Here is a 16928-nt window from a genome sequence, read left to right as displayed (position 1 = left end):
CAATGTGTTTCACAATTGAATGATCAGAATAAATAGAATGAAATGAGTTATCAGGCTGGGAGGAATAAGCCTCACACATAGCATCATCAACTGGCTCATCCATAATATAAGTGTCATCATCAATATCAGAAGACCCATGCACCTCCGCAAAGAGGTCGTTACCTTCCTCTTCTTCAAACGGGTCAGCAGGCAGCAGAGAGGAGGCAAACAGGTCCTCAGGATAAACAACTCTGAGGGGAATGGGACTACACAGAGCAGTAGAGGGGAGGGGCTTAGACTTGACCTCCCCTAGGGGCACTAAAGAGCGCTCAACCATAGGGGAGGGAGCATGCACCTTAATATCAGAAGGTAGAGGAGGGAGCACAGCACAGTTACTTGATTCATCATCAGAGGAGGAAACATCAACAATAAGATCCTCATTCAGCTTTTCCTTACCTTTATCAGTAGCTATAGGAAGTGATAGCATTGCTTTTTGAGCCACATTCTGCACTTTTTCATCAGAAATAACTACACCTTTGGCTCCAGGAGCCTTAGAAGCAGCAGTGAAGACTTTTCCAGGAAATTTTTTAATACCAGAACCAAACATAGAACCAGCATGACCTAAGCGAGGTCTTGAGACATGCCTAGGCCTAGCCTCCACCACATTCGCTTGCTCAGCTGTGGTGGAAGGCATGGCTTGCCTATTAGCAGTGCCCAAAAACTCAGCTAGCCACTTCTTCTTAGGATTTTGCAAAAGAAGAACCTTTCTTTCAACTTTAGGAGGAGATAGAACTGGACAATACTCTATAGTGTGTGCTTCACACCCACAAAAGGAACAACCCACAGAAAAATCCTCATACCAGATTAGATAACCACACTCAACACCACCAGCACGTTTAATCTCAGCATATTCAACAAGAGGAACTGTAATATCAACTCTAACACAAGCACGGGCAAAACATATTTTATGTCTTAACAGTGACCTTGAATCAAGTTTAATCAAAGACCCAACATAATTAGCAGCTAACAGATTGGCTACAGATTCAAAATTAAGAAGCTCAGTAGGAAAACGAGGTATTCTAACCCAATGGTCAACATACTTGATTTCCTCCACAAAGGGATCAAAATGAGCCCTCCAAGGATAGATGACAAATAACTCACCCATAACATGCCATGGCCTCTCAGACCAAACAAGAAATAAGTCACCAGGATTAGCAAATCTAATTAACACCCAATGATTACCCATATCTAAAAAATCCACATCACCTTTACAGAAATTCCAATCAGCTCTCGTGCGAGAGATAATAGTTCTAAGATCAACAGGCTCACCTAGCATCTTACCCACAAGACAAGATTGAGACAAATCAACAATATCACGTTGAACTTGTGGTAGGTCATCAAGAACAATTACCTCAGGGAATGAAGGGGGACCAGGAGGGTCAAGAGCAATATCATTAAGATCACTAGTACCAGCATCACCCATAGTAACATTGACAGTAGGGTTAAGACCACTATCAGCAGATTCAATACCAACAGAGGAATTTTTTAAGACAGCATCTTTAAAGGAAAGAGGAGAAGCCATGCATAGACTTAAAGAAAAAATAAGAAAGTAGAAGATTAGTTTTTTCAGAATTAGAGCACAGAACTTAACACAAATTGGGACTAAAAGTAGAGATGGAAGTGAATAACCAGTTACCTGAGAGAACCCAAATATATAGCGAAAATCAAACCTGGCTAGAAGCGGATAATCATCCTTCTCTGAATTAACTCCACTGAAGCATCTCATCGCATTAAATGCGAATGCTAACTTTATGAATAACCAGCCAAACTCAGCACGCCAAAGCGCAGCACCAAGAGAGAGAAAAAAACCCCAGAGAAACGAAATGATGAAGGGAAAACAAAAAAATTTATGAACACTCACACTCAATTGGGAAATTAAATGACCTTTCACATCCCCTACGAAAAGCTTAACCCTAACCCTAGCCCAAAATTTGTACTTGCAACCCAGAAACTGGGTCCACGTAACCACAAAAGAAATTCTGATTATCTCTTCAATACTCTTTAACAAATTAATTAAGCAACAACTGCAACCGTAGCTTCGCCTAGGCTTAGGGTGATAATTACCCAAGTAATTAATGTGTTCATCGCGATTAATACGCTGACAGAAAGAGAAAGCAGGAAAACCAAACTTTCGGATAATCTCAAATCTATAAACACTCCTAATTGCAGAGCTTGAGTGAGAAAATTGCATTTAGATCTTTGAATTAAGGCTTGAAGCAAGTAGAATTGATTTGGGGATTTTTTCTTGGGGGCTAGGGTTTTACGGGCAAAAGGGCTAGGGAGCTTGGAGACTCTCTCTCTTACTTTATCTCTCATCTTTTTTTTTCTCATTTTAAATGGGATAAAGGAGGGGTCTTATAAATACCTTACTTCTCAATTATTTTATCCCACACAAAAGAAAAATTTTCTCTCTCCTCCTCCTCCTCAATTCACACGGCCATCTCTCTCCTTTTCCTCTTTCACGTTTCTTTCGGTTCTCTCTCAAAACACTTTTCTTCTTCTTCAAGTAACGTTTCTTCTTCAACAAGAAACGTCACAAGTCTTCCAAAGTTCCGAAATTTCTATCGTCGTGACTGCTGCCGTGGGGGACTGTTGACCGGCGCCCACTTCTTCTCCTCTTTTGAGGTTGTTTTTCTTTTCTTCCTTCTTAAGATTCCATTAAAGACTAGATTTTTATGTTGTTTTATTATTAATAATCATGTTTATTAGTTAAATTACTGTTTTTAATAAGTAATTTCGTTATCTATAGTTTATATTATAAAGAAAAAATTCAGATTTATTATTATGATTATATTTTAGTTTTAATCATGAAAACATGAGTTTTTAGGGTTTTAAATTGCTAGAAAACTAAAGTAGTATATTATGTACTATGAGATTTACTTAGTACGTGATTTTAAATATGTTATACATGTTTTAAGGAGGGTTATTAAATTTTAAAGATGATGTAATTTCAGAAAAGGGTTATTTATAGAGTTTTTAAGAGTTTTTAATTGCTAGAATAGTAGTACTATGCTAGGAATTAAAACTAATTCAAGTTTGACACCAAAAATCGATTTTTAAACGTGTTTTAAGGGGGTTTTAAATTATTTAAAGCTGCTGTAATTTTTATTTTAAGTTATAAATTTTAGTTACCTTGTTTTCTAGGCGGAGAATATCTCGTAGGGAACTTTTAACGGATTAAAAGTGCCTTACAGGCTAGTATACACGAGGTACGTACATAATTACGTGCTATGTGGCTTAGTATCATGTTCTAATGAAGATTTAAATTTTAGTATCATGTATAGGAACCTACTTTGTTCATATATGTGATTTCTGGAAATTATTTTACATGTTTTATGCCTGTGTGCAACATGTGACTTGGAATTTATTATGAATATCGAATTATATGTTTGTATGGAATAATTGATGCAAGCATATCAAGAAAGTTTATTTATTAATTCGCATAAGAATTAGTATATGTTATAAAGTTGAATCATGTTATTCATGTATTCTTTGAGAAGTATTATTTTTATTATCTTATGAGGACCGTGAACCTTATTTGATAAGTTTACAAGTTATACCTATATAAAGGTAATATTATTGTTGGCTAGGTTCAACAAGTAAAGAAAGTTGAGGTTAAAAGGAATTAAAGTAGTCTTGGATTGTAAGTTGTGATCACTTGTTAAATCCAAAGATAAAAGAAGTCCAGTTGTGACTGTTTGATTATTATTTATGTGTTACTTATATGTGTGTGTCAACACAAGTGATAATATGTAAATAACGTAAAGTTTAATGAGAATAGTTATAGACTTTAGACTGGTGCACGTCTAGAGTTGGACATTAAGGGTTGGGATTATGGCGAGCGTGCCATAGCTTTTCTAGGAATGGATTGATCACCATCCCTCTTTTATTTCAAAGGTTCCTCGATATCGCAGGTCACTCTGAAATGCGGAGTCGAACCCGTATTTCACATTAGTAGGCAAGACAACTCGTTCCAATAACTATTCCATTTAAATAATAAAAAGATGTTTTGAGTTTAGTTCAGTAAAAGTTGCCTGCAGTTTATTATATGATTATTTATTATTTATTCCTACACGTTATTATTCAGTATCATGTTTAGGAATGTGTATGTTTGATATGTAGTACTCAGCTTTGCTGATTACGTGCTTTATTTGTGTGTGTGATCATGGCTTTGCTTATTGATCCTGTGATGATCCTTCTAGTGAGCAGAGTCGATATTGCATTGACATTACAGGTTCGCAGATGTGCATCGCATTGGGAATCTGGAGTGGAGAGACTGTATTTCTAGCGTAGTTTAATTTCTGTTTTCGTAGGAACATTTTTATTTCAGATGGTTGTTTAATTAAGTTGGTTTGTTTAGATCCTCAACATTTGTCACTTATTTAGTGAGTTTTAATAAAATTGGTTTTAGTAAATTGATTTTCCGCTGCAAAATTCTGAATAAGCCGATACGTTATCACACGGGCGATAATGCCTGGGTAATTCTCTAAGTTTCATATTATAAAGGTATTCCTAAAAAGAGAGAATTATCGGGGTGTTACAGTATAAGTGGACTGCGAAAAGTACAGAGTCCAATCCGATCCAATCTAAACTTGTTGCACTAGACTCAAACTCAAAATTTTGACTCCAAATACTTTCGGAATAGATTTTGCTTTACCCCTATGGAGTCTAATAAGTCCAATCCAGTCCAAAAAAAATTTTAGTATACAATATATAATATATTCAATCCAAGAAATTGGATTCAAAAAGTATTCTTCAACAGTTTTTTAATTCTGGACTTTTTAACATTTACGCTCTAATATTTTTTTTACCTTGTGCTAAAATTTCACTTACCCTCCAAAATGAAAAGTGAAAATTGAACAAGCAAAAGTTACTTTAACCTTTTTTGTGCCTTTATGTATTATGCGATTTGCATTTTATTAGACTCTAAAGATGTATATAACTTACTTTATGGAATGTATGTAAGTCCAATTTTTCAAATTTCAATAATTCAATCATAAGAAAATATTGTGAACCTAAATCGACAATATATATATATATATATATATATACTCAAGAAGAAAAAAATCGGACTAGACTGGATTGGAATGCACTAAAAAAAAGTTTGGATTGGATTTTAGACTCAATTTCTCGAGTCCAAAAAACTTTGGACTGGATTTGAATTTGGCAAAGTCCAATCCAGTCCAATCTAGTTACACCCTAATCTTTACCTTGGCCCATCCAATTAAAACTTGAATCTTTTCAACCCCTATATCAATCCTAACTCTTTCTTCAAGGTATGTCCAAGCTCGCTAGATCCAAAACCCGAAAGGGTAACCTACTCAAAAGTTAGGGCACAAAAAAAATACATATACATAACTATGAATGGTCTGATTTCGCAAGAGTACATAGGAATCATCATATCAAGATTCGACTGCTTCAATAAAATAATTAATCAAGGTCTCATGATTTGACGTTCGAGAATTCCTAACCATAATCTTTCTAGACTCGACATAGATCGAGTTTGCACATAACAGCGTCAAAGCCTTTTTCCACCTGTATATGTTCACGTCATAAAACTAAACCTTTTTATTTGTCAATCCAAAGTCTCTTTGTCCCAAAGGATTCTTCGATAATTTCATGGTCTCTAGAAGTATTCGACTTTTTCTATATTTACTCCCGAGTAAAGAAACTTCAAATGTTCCTTTGAACGCTCAACACAAGACAAGTAGCTTCTAATCTTAGGCTCAAAGTGCCTAATTAAAGACAAGCTTTGTCAAAGCAAGGGCTTCCTATATTTGTGGTGGTTCCTCCAAATCAAACTCGTGAAGAGTTATAATCCATGAATCTCACTTGCGAAGCCAGGTTTTTGAAATAGCAATTTTCGAAAATCGGTATATATCCTTCCATAAATTTATTTACCTTCTTAGCCTTCAAAAACCCCGATCTTGCATAGCATCTCATGCATCCTTAGAGAGTATAAGTTTGCATTATTGCATCATGATGTGCGTTATTATCTTAGTTGTTTGTAGAAATAAGCTAACATATTCTCCTACGGGTAATCAGATTCCTTGTGATTATATCTTGCAGACTAACTTCTTTTTGCAGAAACAAGCGATATATAGACCAACTATAAACTGTAGAGCGTTTAGAATTGTTCTCCGTCCCGATATAGACTACTTTAACTTTCAGTTTCATGAACCTCATTCAAAGTGGGGAATTCTATATAAACACAAAATTGTGTCTCTCCAATTAGTACTCAATGATGAAACATATCATTATACTAATTGGTCAAATCCAAATGAAAAGCAATCCAACAAGCTAAACCCAAAAAGTGTTTTGAAAACACAAGTCTATTTATTAAATACAAGCCCAATTAATTATTTTCTATAACTAATTGTATTTCTAGTAAATATCATTTATTCTAGATAAATATTTTCGAAATGATATTTCAAAAATTACTTTTATTCCTAAAAATAATTGATGTTTAAAAGATATTATTTGAGACAAAACAACTTGCGAGATACTCGAGATCGTCTTGGTCAAAACTCGAATCCAGTAGGCTCGACTTGATGACTAACAACTAACCAGTCGAGCTGAGCTACTACCTACTCGACTCGAAAACCTCATGAGAAACTCGAATAAATTTTTTTTTATATAATACTTGAAATTTCAATAAATAATTCTCAAACTTTTTGAAAGAATTTAATCTATGAATTAAATTAATTCTAATGTAGAAGAAAATTTCATGGTGGACTTTAATCATAGTTGTCATTAGGTGATGGTTAATAAGTCGACACAAGATTTTAACGAGTCTTAGCCTTGGCTCGGTTCGAAAACTCGTAAACAAATTGAAAACTTATTAAAAATTATTTAAAACGATCTTTATGTAAAATATTAAATATCCCACATTGTTTGTAATATAAACAATAGCTTTTTTTCTATATAAATTATTACTTATTGTTTGAATTGAAGTTGTGCCACATTGGTTGGGAAACAAAAAGTTTAAGTTTGAGTTCTTTTATAAATGAGCAAAAACTATTTGTTGCATTTCTTCATTGGGTGGATGGTGTGGAAACTATTGTTCTCTATGAAAGTTTGTTTCATAAAGTCACACATTAGTTGAACAATAAAACATTAACTTTTTTTTCTCTATAAAAAGCTACTCTAAGTACCTAACTCAAGGTGCATGGATTAAATCAAGTTGGATTGAGCCTTGATTCGAGTTCGAGCTTGACTCAAGTTTGAGTTTAATTCGACTTCGAGTTTTAAGTTTCGAGTTCAACCTTGATTCGAGTTCGAGTTCAAGCTCGAGTTGAGCATGATTATTTCAAGCTCGCGAGTTTTCAAGTCGAGTCGATTTGTTGACTTTGAGTTTTTGAGTTCGAGTCGAGCTTAGCCAAACTTGAGCTCGACTTGCATAGGCGCGTATGGCCGTGCGCAGAGCCAACACACCATGCGTGGAATGCACGCTCCGTACGCCACACGTAGGCCTCATTTTATCTCTTCGCGTGATCTTTAAACTTGTTTTCCATATAAATAGATTGCGATTTTACGAACATTTTACGCACTTTTTTCTACGGACTTTGATACACGTACATACACTCTCATATTATGGAGGACAAAGGTATTATTCCTTTAGGGTAAAAGCATTTAGGTATTATTCCTGAGAGTAGTTGCATCTAATAAGAAAGTTAAAATAGGAAGAACAATCCTTGCAAAGTGGGAATTCCTATAACGGTCCCAATTGTGGACCTCAGAAAGTTCATTTCGCAAGATTAAAAACGTTCCACCTTAAAACCATATGGCAATGAAAGAGTAGCCTTTTCGCATTATAAAGTGAATATTTCTCTCTTCTTTTATCAATGTGGAACACTCAATGTGTTGTGTGCTATACATCATAGTTTCAACAAAATAGAATACACACCTATGTGAGCTCCATCAATTTCTTTTAACATCATCCGAATTTACTTTATTTCTTGGATTTCGATTTCCTCATATTGAGCTGGTCTTGAACAAAATTTGAGCTATGCTATCAAATATCCATTATTGAACCAAACAATTTATAGAAGTAATCATTTCTTCCAAAATACCATTTTGTTTCTAATTCCCGTGATCAAACGAAACAACACTTAAGCATCTATACAAATATATTAAAAGGCATTACTACCAAAGAAATTAAAGAGTCACATGTCACCCTCCTATTTATAGAAGTAATCATTTCTTCCAAAATACCATTTTGTTTCTAATTCCCATGATCAAACGAAACAACACTTAAGCATCTATAAAAATATATTAAAAGGCATTACTACCAAAGGAAGGGTCACATGTCACCCTCCAATGTACTCTTCTCAAGTTTCTAATACACATTGTTATGATATCATTTTAAAATATTAACAAGGTATAACTATTGGGAATCAAATACATAACCTTTGAAATAAAAAGTGAGTTTAACCACAAATCTATTACAATTTTAATGTTTCAAAGTAAAACATAATAAAATCTTATAAATATATGTAAATATAAAAAGACATGGACAATTTTTTTTTTTTTATCTCTAGCACTTTTATTAAGGTAATAACATTTTCTTACTGCTATTCAATTGAAATTGTTATTTTTATCCTCAAATCCCTATTAGATTTTTTTAAAAAAAAACTTATTATGCCATAAAGTCTATTTTTTAATTTTCGCACTGGACAAAAATTATATAAAAAGCTAATGACAACAATTATATATATATATATATATATATATATATTATAATATATATATATATATATATATATATATATATATATATTATATATATACATATATATATATATCCCTTATGGTGAGAACCACGCATTTTTCCTCATTTTACGAAGATTTTGATCATTTCATAACATTTTTGCTCATTTTTTGTTTCACTTATTTTATGGTTTTGCTCATTTAACAATTTTGTGCTCATTTATCAACATTTTTGACCATTTTACGTTTTGCTCATTTTACTTTTTTTTCTCGTTGAACTTTTTTATGCTCATTTTACGTTTTTCTTCTTTTACATTCTTGTCCATTTTACGTTTTTGATAACTTAATGTTTTCTACTCATTTTATGTTTCTGCTCATTTGTTACTTTTTTTTGTTCATTTTAGAAAGTTTTTACTCATTTTAGGAATTTTTTTACTTATTTTAAGTGGTTCTCACGGTTCTCACTAGAACCCAACCCTATATATATATATAAAAAAAAAACGCAAAAGATTTCAAGAGTCTGGTAGGCGGATGCGGCTCGCAAAGATGCAGGTTCACAGTTCCTTGAGAGGTGGGAGTAAAAGGAAGTTAAAAAAGGAAAGCATGTACAGTATCAAGTCCGGGAAGTAAAACTCTCCCGTTCCGTTACAGAACGGTCGTTCTGTAACGGATTTTGGATTTGTCGTTCCGCGAAATCCTGTTACGAAACGCCATAATAAAATTCACATACTTCTCGCCGCGTTGTCCGTTCTATAACGCGAACTCGCCACGTTAGAACGCTTTTATCCCCGTAACATCCGTTTTTTCAAACACTGGCCAAATTCTTTCTATGATTTAATTATATAGTTGATGAAACATGATATTCGATTAGATTTGATTGTATTATTTTGTAATAATGCTTCATAAACTAAAAAAATGCAAATAAGGTTGAAACATATTTATGTGAATTTTTTAAAAAAATTCACGCCGCGTCGGCTGCGAAACGTTCTATTTCCCCATTACAAGCCGTTCCCGCGACAACGTGACCGTTCCCGGGAACGCGACCGCGGCCGCATTTTTTTCCTGTATCAAGTACTTAAGTAAGATGCAAAATATCCAATCCAACTTGTGTAAGCGTCAATCTATGTAGAAGGAAATCTTGTGCAAGGAAATCGGTATAGAGACTGTTACCCTTTGTTTATGGGGTATACCACAACCAATGACATCACAGAAAATCCTGATACATAAATCTGTTTGCCCTTCTTGTCTCTCGATCCCCTGCATCACCGAGGCCAAAATACTAGCCGAGCCAAGACGAGCCGATTGACACCTACAAAAGTTGGATTGGGTTTTCTATATCTTACTTATAAGTACTTGATATGCTACATGCTTTCCTTTTTAACTTCGTTTTACTTCACTTCGCAAGGAACTGTGAACCTGCATCTTTGCGAGCCGCAACCGCCTACCATACTCTTGAAATCTTCTGCGTTGTGTTTTAGCTTTATACATAAGACGAGCATTGTAGTCTCTACTTATAAGTACTTGATACTGCTACATGCTTTCCTTTTTAACTTCCTTTTACTTCCACTTCTGAAAGAACTATGAGCCTGCATCTTCGCAAGCCGCAAGCCGCAAGCCGCAAGCCGCAAGCCGCAAGCCGCAAGCCGCAAGCCGCAAGCCGCAAGCCGCAAGCCGCAAGCCGCAAGCCGCAACGGCCTACCACACTCTTGAAATCTTCTGCACTGTATTTTAGCTTTATACATAAGACGAGCATTGTAGTCTCTTACTTATAAGTACTTGATACTGCTACATCCTTTCCTTTTTAACTTCCTTTTACTTCCACTTCTGAAGGAACTCTTCGCAAGCCGCAACCGCCTACCAGATTCTTGAAATCTCCTGCGCTGTGTTTTAGCTTTATACATAAGACGAGCATTGTAGTCTCTCCATGGCTTGCACTCAATAAAGTCAGCCAACTCAGAAATTTCCTCCCGGTTCTTTAGCAAACACCTGAGATAAAGCTCTCCATTGCAAGTTTCTTCATCTGATATTTCTGAAACTTCAGGTGCTGTCACCTCCCTGACAAGAGTAAAGGAGTTATATACTTAACATCAAGGGTGGTGTTGAATAAAATTACAAAAAAAAGGGAACAAGTATCTATATAAGAAAATTGAAATACTTCTATATTCCTTTGTATTTGATGCACGTACTCCTTCATAAGTATTGACATCACATAAGAAAAGAAACAGCAATTACGGTTCTAAACTTAACTAATCCTTACTATTGCTTTTACTCTTATATACCTAATTGCTTATTGCTGCTATTGATACTTAAAAGAGAAAGAAAAAGCATCAAAATACGAGAAAACATATATAAAACATAAATAGCACCGCATCAAATAGAACAATTCCTTCTGTCGGATACTATGCTTCCGTTATCGATTTTAGTACTTTATTTCAATATTAATTGAAATTGCCTTGCTGTGTCAGATGAAGGATAGCTATACTGATTTGTTATACTCTAAAGAAACCTTTGGTACTATATAGGTAATCCTACAAGGATTTTACGTTTTGTACTCCTCAAACCCCAAAAGGGACAAAGAAGCTAAAACATATAATAGCAACATAGATTATGTTACACACTTCAAAGAAGATGATCATCAAACATGAAGCTGTAGATTGACAGATAAAGATTGCTAAGTATAAAGCATAATCGGACAGACAATAGGATTTTAATTGAAGCATCAGAATCAGGGGGGATATTAAGTGTTTTGTTCCAGGTTCTTGCAGACTAACAGGCACTATCTCAGAACTTCAGATTACCACAGCACCAGCCAGCAAAGGTACTTCAGCAAGAACTAAATGTAAAGTAAAAAAATCCACAGGCAGAGATAAAATGGAAAGGAACCTCCATCAAGTTGGTCATTTGTTACTCCGTGAAGCAAAAAGTTAGAGTGCCTACAAACCAAAGACCAAACTACACTATTGTATTCTGGAGTGTATATATTAAGTGTAGCCAGAGTAATGGTAGCATTATATCATCTCTGCAAACCCTTGCAATTATTTGAACAGGCAGCGTAACTTAGTCTCTTATAGTTAAAAAAGATTCATGGACTTGACAACCTTGGTTGATGCTGACAACTCTCCTCATATACTCATTACATTAATAATGTCAACCAATAGATATTAGCGGACTTGACAACTTTGACTAGTGAAGACCTTTGCCAACAAAATTGTATGAAAAATATTATGATTTCAAACAAGAAATTCCATTTACCAAAAAGGTAAAAGTAGTGTTTGACAGGCAAAGATGCAAGGATTACAGCAGTTTGAAATGCTTAACTTCTCAAGTTAAGCACAAAGTCATATATCATATACCTCAACAACTTTCGTCTTTCTCTTCGAAAGTTCGATGCAACTCTGAGGCTGGATGTCTGTTGTACATAGAACGGTCACTTCTCAGAAGATTGAAGAATGTTAGAATATAGAAGAAAAAAGGTCATCAATTTTTATAGCACCGGCAGATATAATTACATTTACCGTTTGAGATCTACCAAAAGAATTAGAACTGCCAGCAACAGAGCCACTGACAGTGGCCTGTGGAACCACACATGTGGGTGACTCTGTTCTTGATTCCAAAGCTAAAGTGTTCAGCAGAACCAGCATAAAAGACAAGCATCCCCTCATGAGGATGTGCATCCCACCGACGATGCATAATAATAAAAAGCCAGCAAAATGCACAAGCATGAACTCCAGTTCTTCATATGTTGAAAGATGTGGCTTCAGGGCATCAACGATGAACTGTTGGACTTGAATTGGTATACGGAAGTTGTACTGCACAAAGAAACTCATCAGACCAGCTAGAGAGCTGTAGCCTGGAAGTGCATCCTTTCTCTTGAACAATGCTGCCAAACAACTCTTCTTATCAAAACAACAACTAGCTTGCAACAAAGAGCTGCTCATCAGTTTCAATATTGAAGCCAGCAGGCAAAAGTCTTGCATAGTGATTTCCTTAAACTTTTGTAATAGAACCTCGTCGATTTCAACAGAAATAAGTCTTGAAATCAATGAACTAAGAATGGAGAACACATCATCTCTGGAAGTATCATCAACAATACAAAGATTCATCTTTAAGTAAGAAATAGCATCAACTGCCATGCTATAAATTGTCTTCTTAAACATGCTGCTGCTTTGTTTTCTCCACGCATTATCCAAATCAACATGCATTAAATTAAATCTATCATGGATCTCGGACTGGAAATGAGAGTTGAAAGGTCTCAGGACAGTTCTGCGAGAGCTACAGGAACCAGTCATCAGCTTAGACATGTGTTCGCAGTATAAATTGACCGAGTCATGAAATGTTGATAGATAGATATTCACAAATCTAACCTTCGGGCCCCCTTTTTCTGGAAAGACACAGATGCCAATAACCTCAGACACCAAAGAGATCAGATGTGAAAGGAGAAGTATTGGGGAAGATGTCATGACAGGGTGATTAATCAATGATGACGCCACAGCTAAGCTCACTTCAGGAGAAGAAAGAACACGTTTTTCTGTCCAAATCAGACTTTCAGTAAAAGTTTGAAGGACATGATCTTTACCAGAAATTGACATAAGAAAATGAGCAGCAATGACTTCAAGGACAATTTCAATCTGTATAGAGGAGTACAAAGACAGGCTGTGATGGGTTGAAGAGGTTGAAATTGCAATACATTCTCGGAAAGGTTGGTCCACAAACACCTCGTCCAGATAGACCTGAAAAGAGAACTCCACAATAAGTTCTGCAAAGGAAGGATGTAGATATTATATACATTGATGGAGCTGGTTGAATAACTTTTGCCAAAACACATATGGTAAAGCAAATATTTTATATATAGATAAAAATGTACATATTATTCCATTGGTAAATTCATTAGCTTGCAATTAAATCAACAAGAAGTTAATGGTTGCACCTGAATTCTGGAGTAGTCAGATTCATACACGTAAGAAGTGTGTTGACACTTAAATTTGAAATGACTATATTATGTCAAGCATAATATTTTTCTCTAGAAAGAGCAAGAAGGATAACGAGAAGCTTGCTATAATTATATTATTAGGAACAACATTTGGGAATCATAAAATTGGGGATCTAATGCAGCGTATCCAGAACTTCAAAAGTTAACAGATATGAAAAGTGCCCCAGAGCCACTAATTATTATCCAATTTACTCTTCACCAAACTAGGTCACTGTCATACATTGGAGACAAAATTCAAGCTCTAGAGGTTAAGCCAGATGCTTATGGTTCAAACTTCCAGATCAAGAAGTTCACTGTATTTATACGCTAAGTAATAACTAAAAGGAAACTTCAAGGTGGTAGAGTAGTCCATAACTAGCAAAGAAAGTAATTTAGATAACATCACATTGCAAGCCATCAGTGACAGCAAACAGGAAATTGAATTTTTACAAATATCATCTACCCTAAACACAAAAATAAATCAGGAAGTGTGCTTTTCACCTTCATAAAAGATAGGTACAAGACTAATCAGTCCAATCTTGTGCATACAAAAGGAGTAATCAGGATAAGTTCAGTTCAAATAAGTTTCGAGTGAAAAGAATGCACCCTTAACTAAACATGCTGACACTCTACTCCCAAAACCCACTATCCAATTAGCAAGCCGAACATTAGACATGGGTGCAGAAACTTCATAGATAGAAGAGCATTCACGTAGTTACCTCTAGCATCTTTTGCAAAAAACACAGGTACAAGTCAGATGATTGCACACTGGAATTAAGAGAGGATGAGTTTGTACAGCTACCACAAATTCTGTGAGAAGAAATCGGCTTATTGAGCTTAATTAAACCTCTCTCTTTGCTAGTCAATAAACTTTGAAGACACAATTTGCGCAGTAAAGCAACAACAACCTGGAATTGCTTGGTGAGTATTTGATCATATGGATGTAATCTCACCATGAGAATACAACATCTTAAAAGCAAAAGCAATTCTTCCCTTGAATCCTCCCCATCAACTCGCGTTATATCCAATCCAACATCAAGATCCACTGATGCATCATCTGAGCAACACAGCAACCTTTCATGAAGCTCTTTAAACAAGCTAGCAGAAACGGTAACTATCTCTTCGAATTCGAGCTTGAAACTATTTCTAGCCGCATTTATATCGCGATTGCCTTGACAAACTTCATAACTTAGACATGAACAGATCAGTGAATACAAAAGTTTCAGGATAGGCTTCAAACTCTTCACAGGTCCGTCCCTGAGACAGGGCAGGAGAGGCAGCCGCGCTGGGCCCAGGTCATTCATTCCTGATTTCCAGCCACAACACTTAAAAAATTGGTCTGATGAAATAAACAACAAGTGAACAATCTACCAATTGCAACATAACTTTTCTTTATCATTTAGTTAATTCCATGAAACAAACATGCATTAACAAGTTATACCAGAAATTCGAATCATAAGTTTGTAACATGTAAATTATACCTAAAAACATGAAATAACATATATGAGATAAAGAAAAAATTAAGTTGAATTATATGAAACAAACAATAACAACCGCATAAAACCAATTGCATGAATAATCACATGAAGTAAATCTTAAAAATCGCAATTTCACAACAAAATTCGCAACCAAAATCGTCTAAACAAGTAGATTCATGGAACAAAACGAGAACCTGGAACGAGCTTCTGCAATTCGAGCCTCGGATTTTGCGTGAGAGTGAGGGAAGCTGAGAGGTTCTAAAGGTGTAGCCGCATAGAGAATGGGCACCGTTGAGGTGTTGTATAACTATACCAATCTCACATCGACTCGGGTCACATTAAAAATAATGTGGACTACGTAACCCGCTATAAACTTACTCCCACTTTTCTAAATCTGCAATTTTTTCTTTTTTCAATATTTCCAAAATCCAAAAATTCTCTCGCTCTGCAAATTATTCTCTCTTCATTCAAAGTATTTCTCAATTTAATACAAAACCTAAATTTTATGTACATCTCTTTCGCAATCAAATTATTTTTTTGTTTGAAGGAGAAATTTCATTAATTGAAAGCCAAACGGCATCTACAATAGATATTAAAGAAAAACAAGATATAATCAAACAAGGTTAAATCAAATTTGTCTTCGAAAAAACTACAATGAACCAGATCGAACAATACAACACAGCCCCCTTGTATTTGCTGAATCAAACAGCTATTGATGAGGAAGTCTATCATTCTGACATAGTTTGGGAGGAACAATCTTGATCGAGCCATGTTTACCGCATCCGAGATTCCAATACCTTCATGTTGAGTCTCGAACTTCAACCAATGAGAAAAATTTCTCATACCTAAAAACAAAAAAATCATACTCACAACTCCAATAGGGGAGAAGAAGATCTCCACAGCAGAGAGTACTAAAAAAATCCCATAAAGAGATACTAATTTATTCAACAAAAATAAAAACGGAAAATAAAAGAGGGATAGGGGCTTACATGGATGAAAACATCAATGGCGGCCCCCTAACTGATGAAGAAAGGGTAAGGGAGGCTAGGGTTTAGAGAGAAAAAGAGAGAGGGGGAAGGGAGCGGCGTATGAGCAAGGGACTTTTTCACAATCAAATTATTATTCTTATTTGATTTAATAATTGTAACACTATATTGATTCGGAATTGATTGTTCAACAATTTCTTGTTCAATTGAAAAACTACGAGAAATTCATATAAAATTTGAGTTTAATTGAGCAAATAGATCTCAATCAGAGTATTGTAGCATGTAATATAGACGACTAAAATCGAAACATTGAATCACTCGACGATGAACATCATCACAATTCAATCCAAAATGAGCATCAAGATCCAATAGTAATATATCCCAGTAATACACCAAGTTTTGAAGATAACAACATCGAAGTCAATAATTTCATTCGTTTGATTAAGCAAAGTAGTATCACTATAATTTTGTGTCGGAAATGTGGAGTTGTTTCATGATGAGCTCAAAAATCAAGTTGACGAGCAATATGCTATATTATCAACTGATGAATCTAATTCAGCTGTCATTCTAGGTAAGTTTAATAAAACACACTATATTATACATATATTAACTACATTATATATTAACTATATTATAAATAAATACACTATATCACAAAGAAAGACACTGTTGAATATTAAAAAAAAAATATTGCGTAAATTAGGTAACACAATAACGCGAAATAGTACACAAAATACAATATATCAT

The 16928-nt window shown here is 34.9% G+C and overlaps 1 protein-coding gene across 8 annotated transcripts; it reads right to left on the bottom strand.

Annotated features, from left to right (window-relative positions):
- Nucleotides 1-9561: 9561 nt before the first annotated feature.
- Nucleotides 9562-15496, bottom strand: LOC104898647 (uncharacterized). 8 transcript variants are annotated; one of them, XR_008970179.1, is made up of 6 exons: nucleotides 15390-15496; nucleotides 14437-15023; nucleotides 12258-13478; nucleotides 12102-12157; nucleotides 9919-10803; nucleotides 9562-9810 (listed from the first exon to the last, which is right to left on the bottom strand). XR_008970179.1 is itself a non-coding variant. In XM_057396173.1 (5 exons), the coding sequence occupies exons 2-5, from the start codon at nucleotides 15019-15021 to the stop codon at nucleotides 10515-10517; spliced, it is 2151 nt and encodes a 716-aa protein (XP_057252156.1). In that variant the 5' UTR covers nucleotides 15022-15023; nucleotides 15390-15496; the 3' UTR covers nucleotides 9562-10514. The 8 variants fall into 8 exon arrangements, 5 of the variants coding, with proteins under 5 accessions (XP_057252156.1, XP_057252158.1, XP_057252159.1 ...); XM_057396173.1 differs by having other exon boundaries at nucleotides 9562-10803; XM_057396175.1 differs by having other exon boundaries at nucleotides 9562-10803; nucleotides 12264-13478.
- Nucleotides 15497-16928: the final 1432 nt, after the last annotated feature.

This window comes from Beta vulgaris, chromosome 7 (assembly GCF_026745355.1).
Source record: "Beta vulgaris subsp. vulgaris cultivar EL10 chromosome 7, EL10.2, whole genome shotgun sequence".
Lineage (NCBI taxonomy): Eukaryota > Viridiplantae > Streptophyta > Magnoliopsida > Caryophyllales > Amaranthaceae > Beta > Beta vulgaris.
This window is presented reverse-complemented; position numbering and strand designations above follow the sequence as displayed.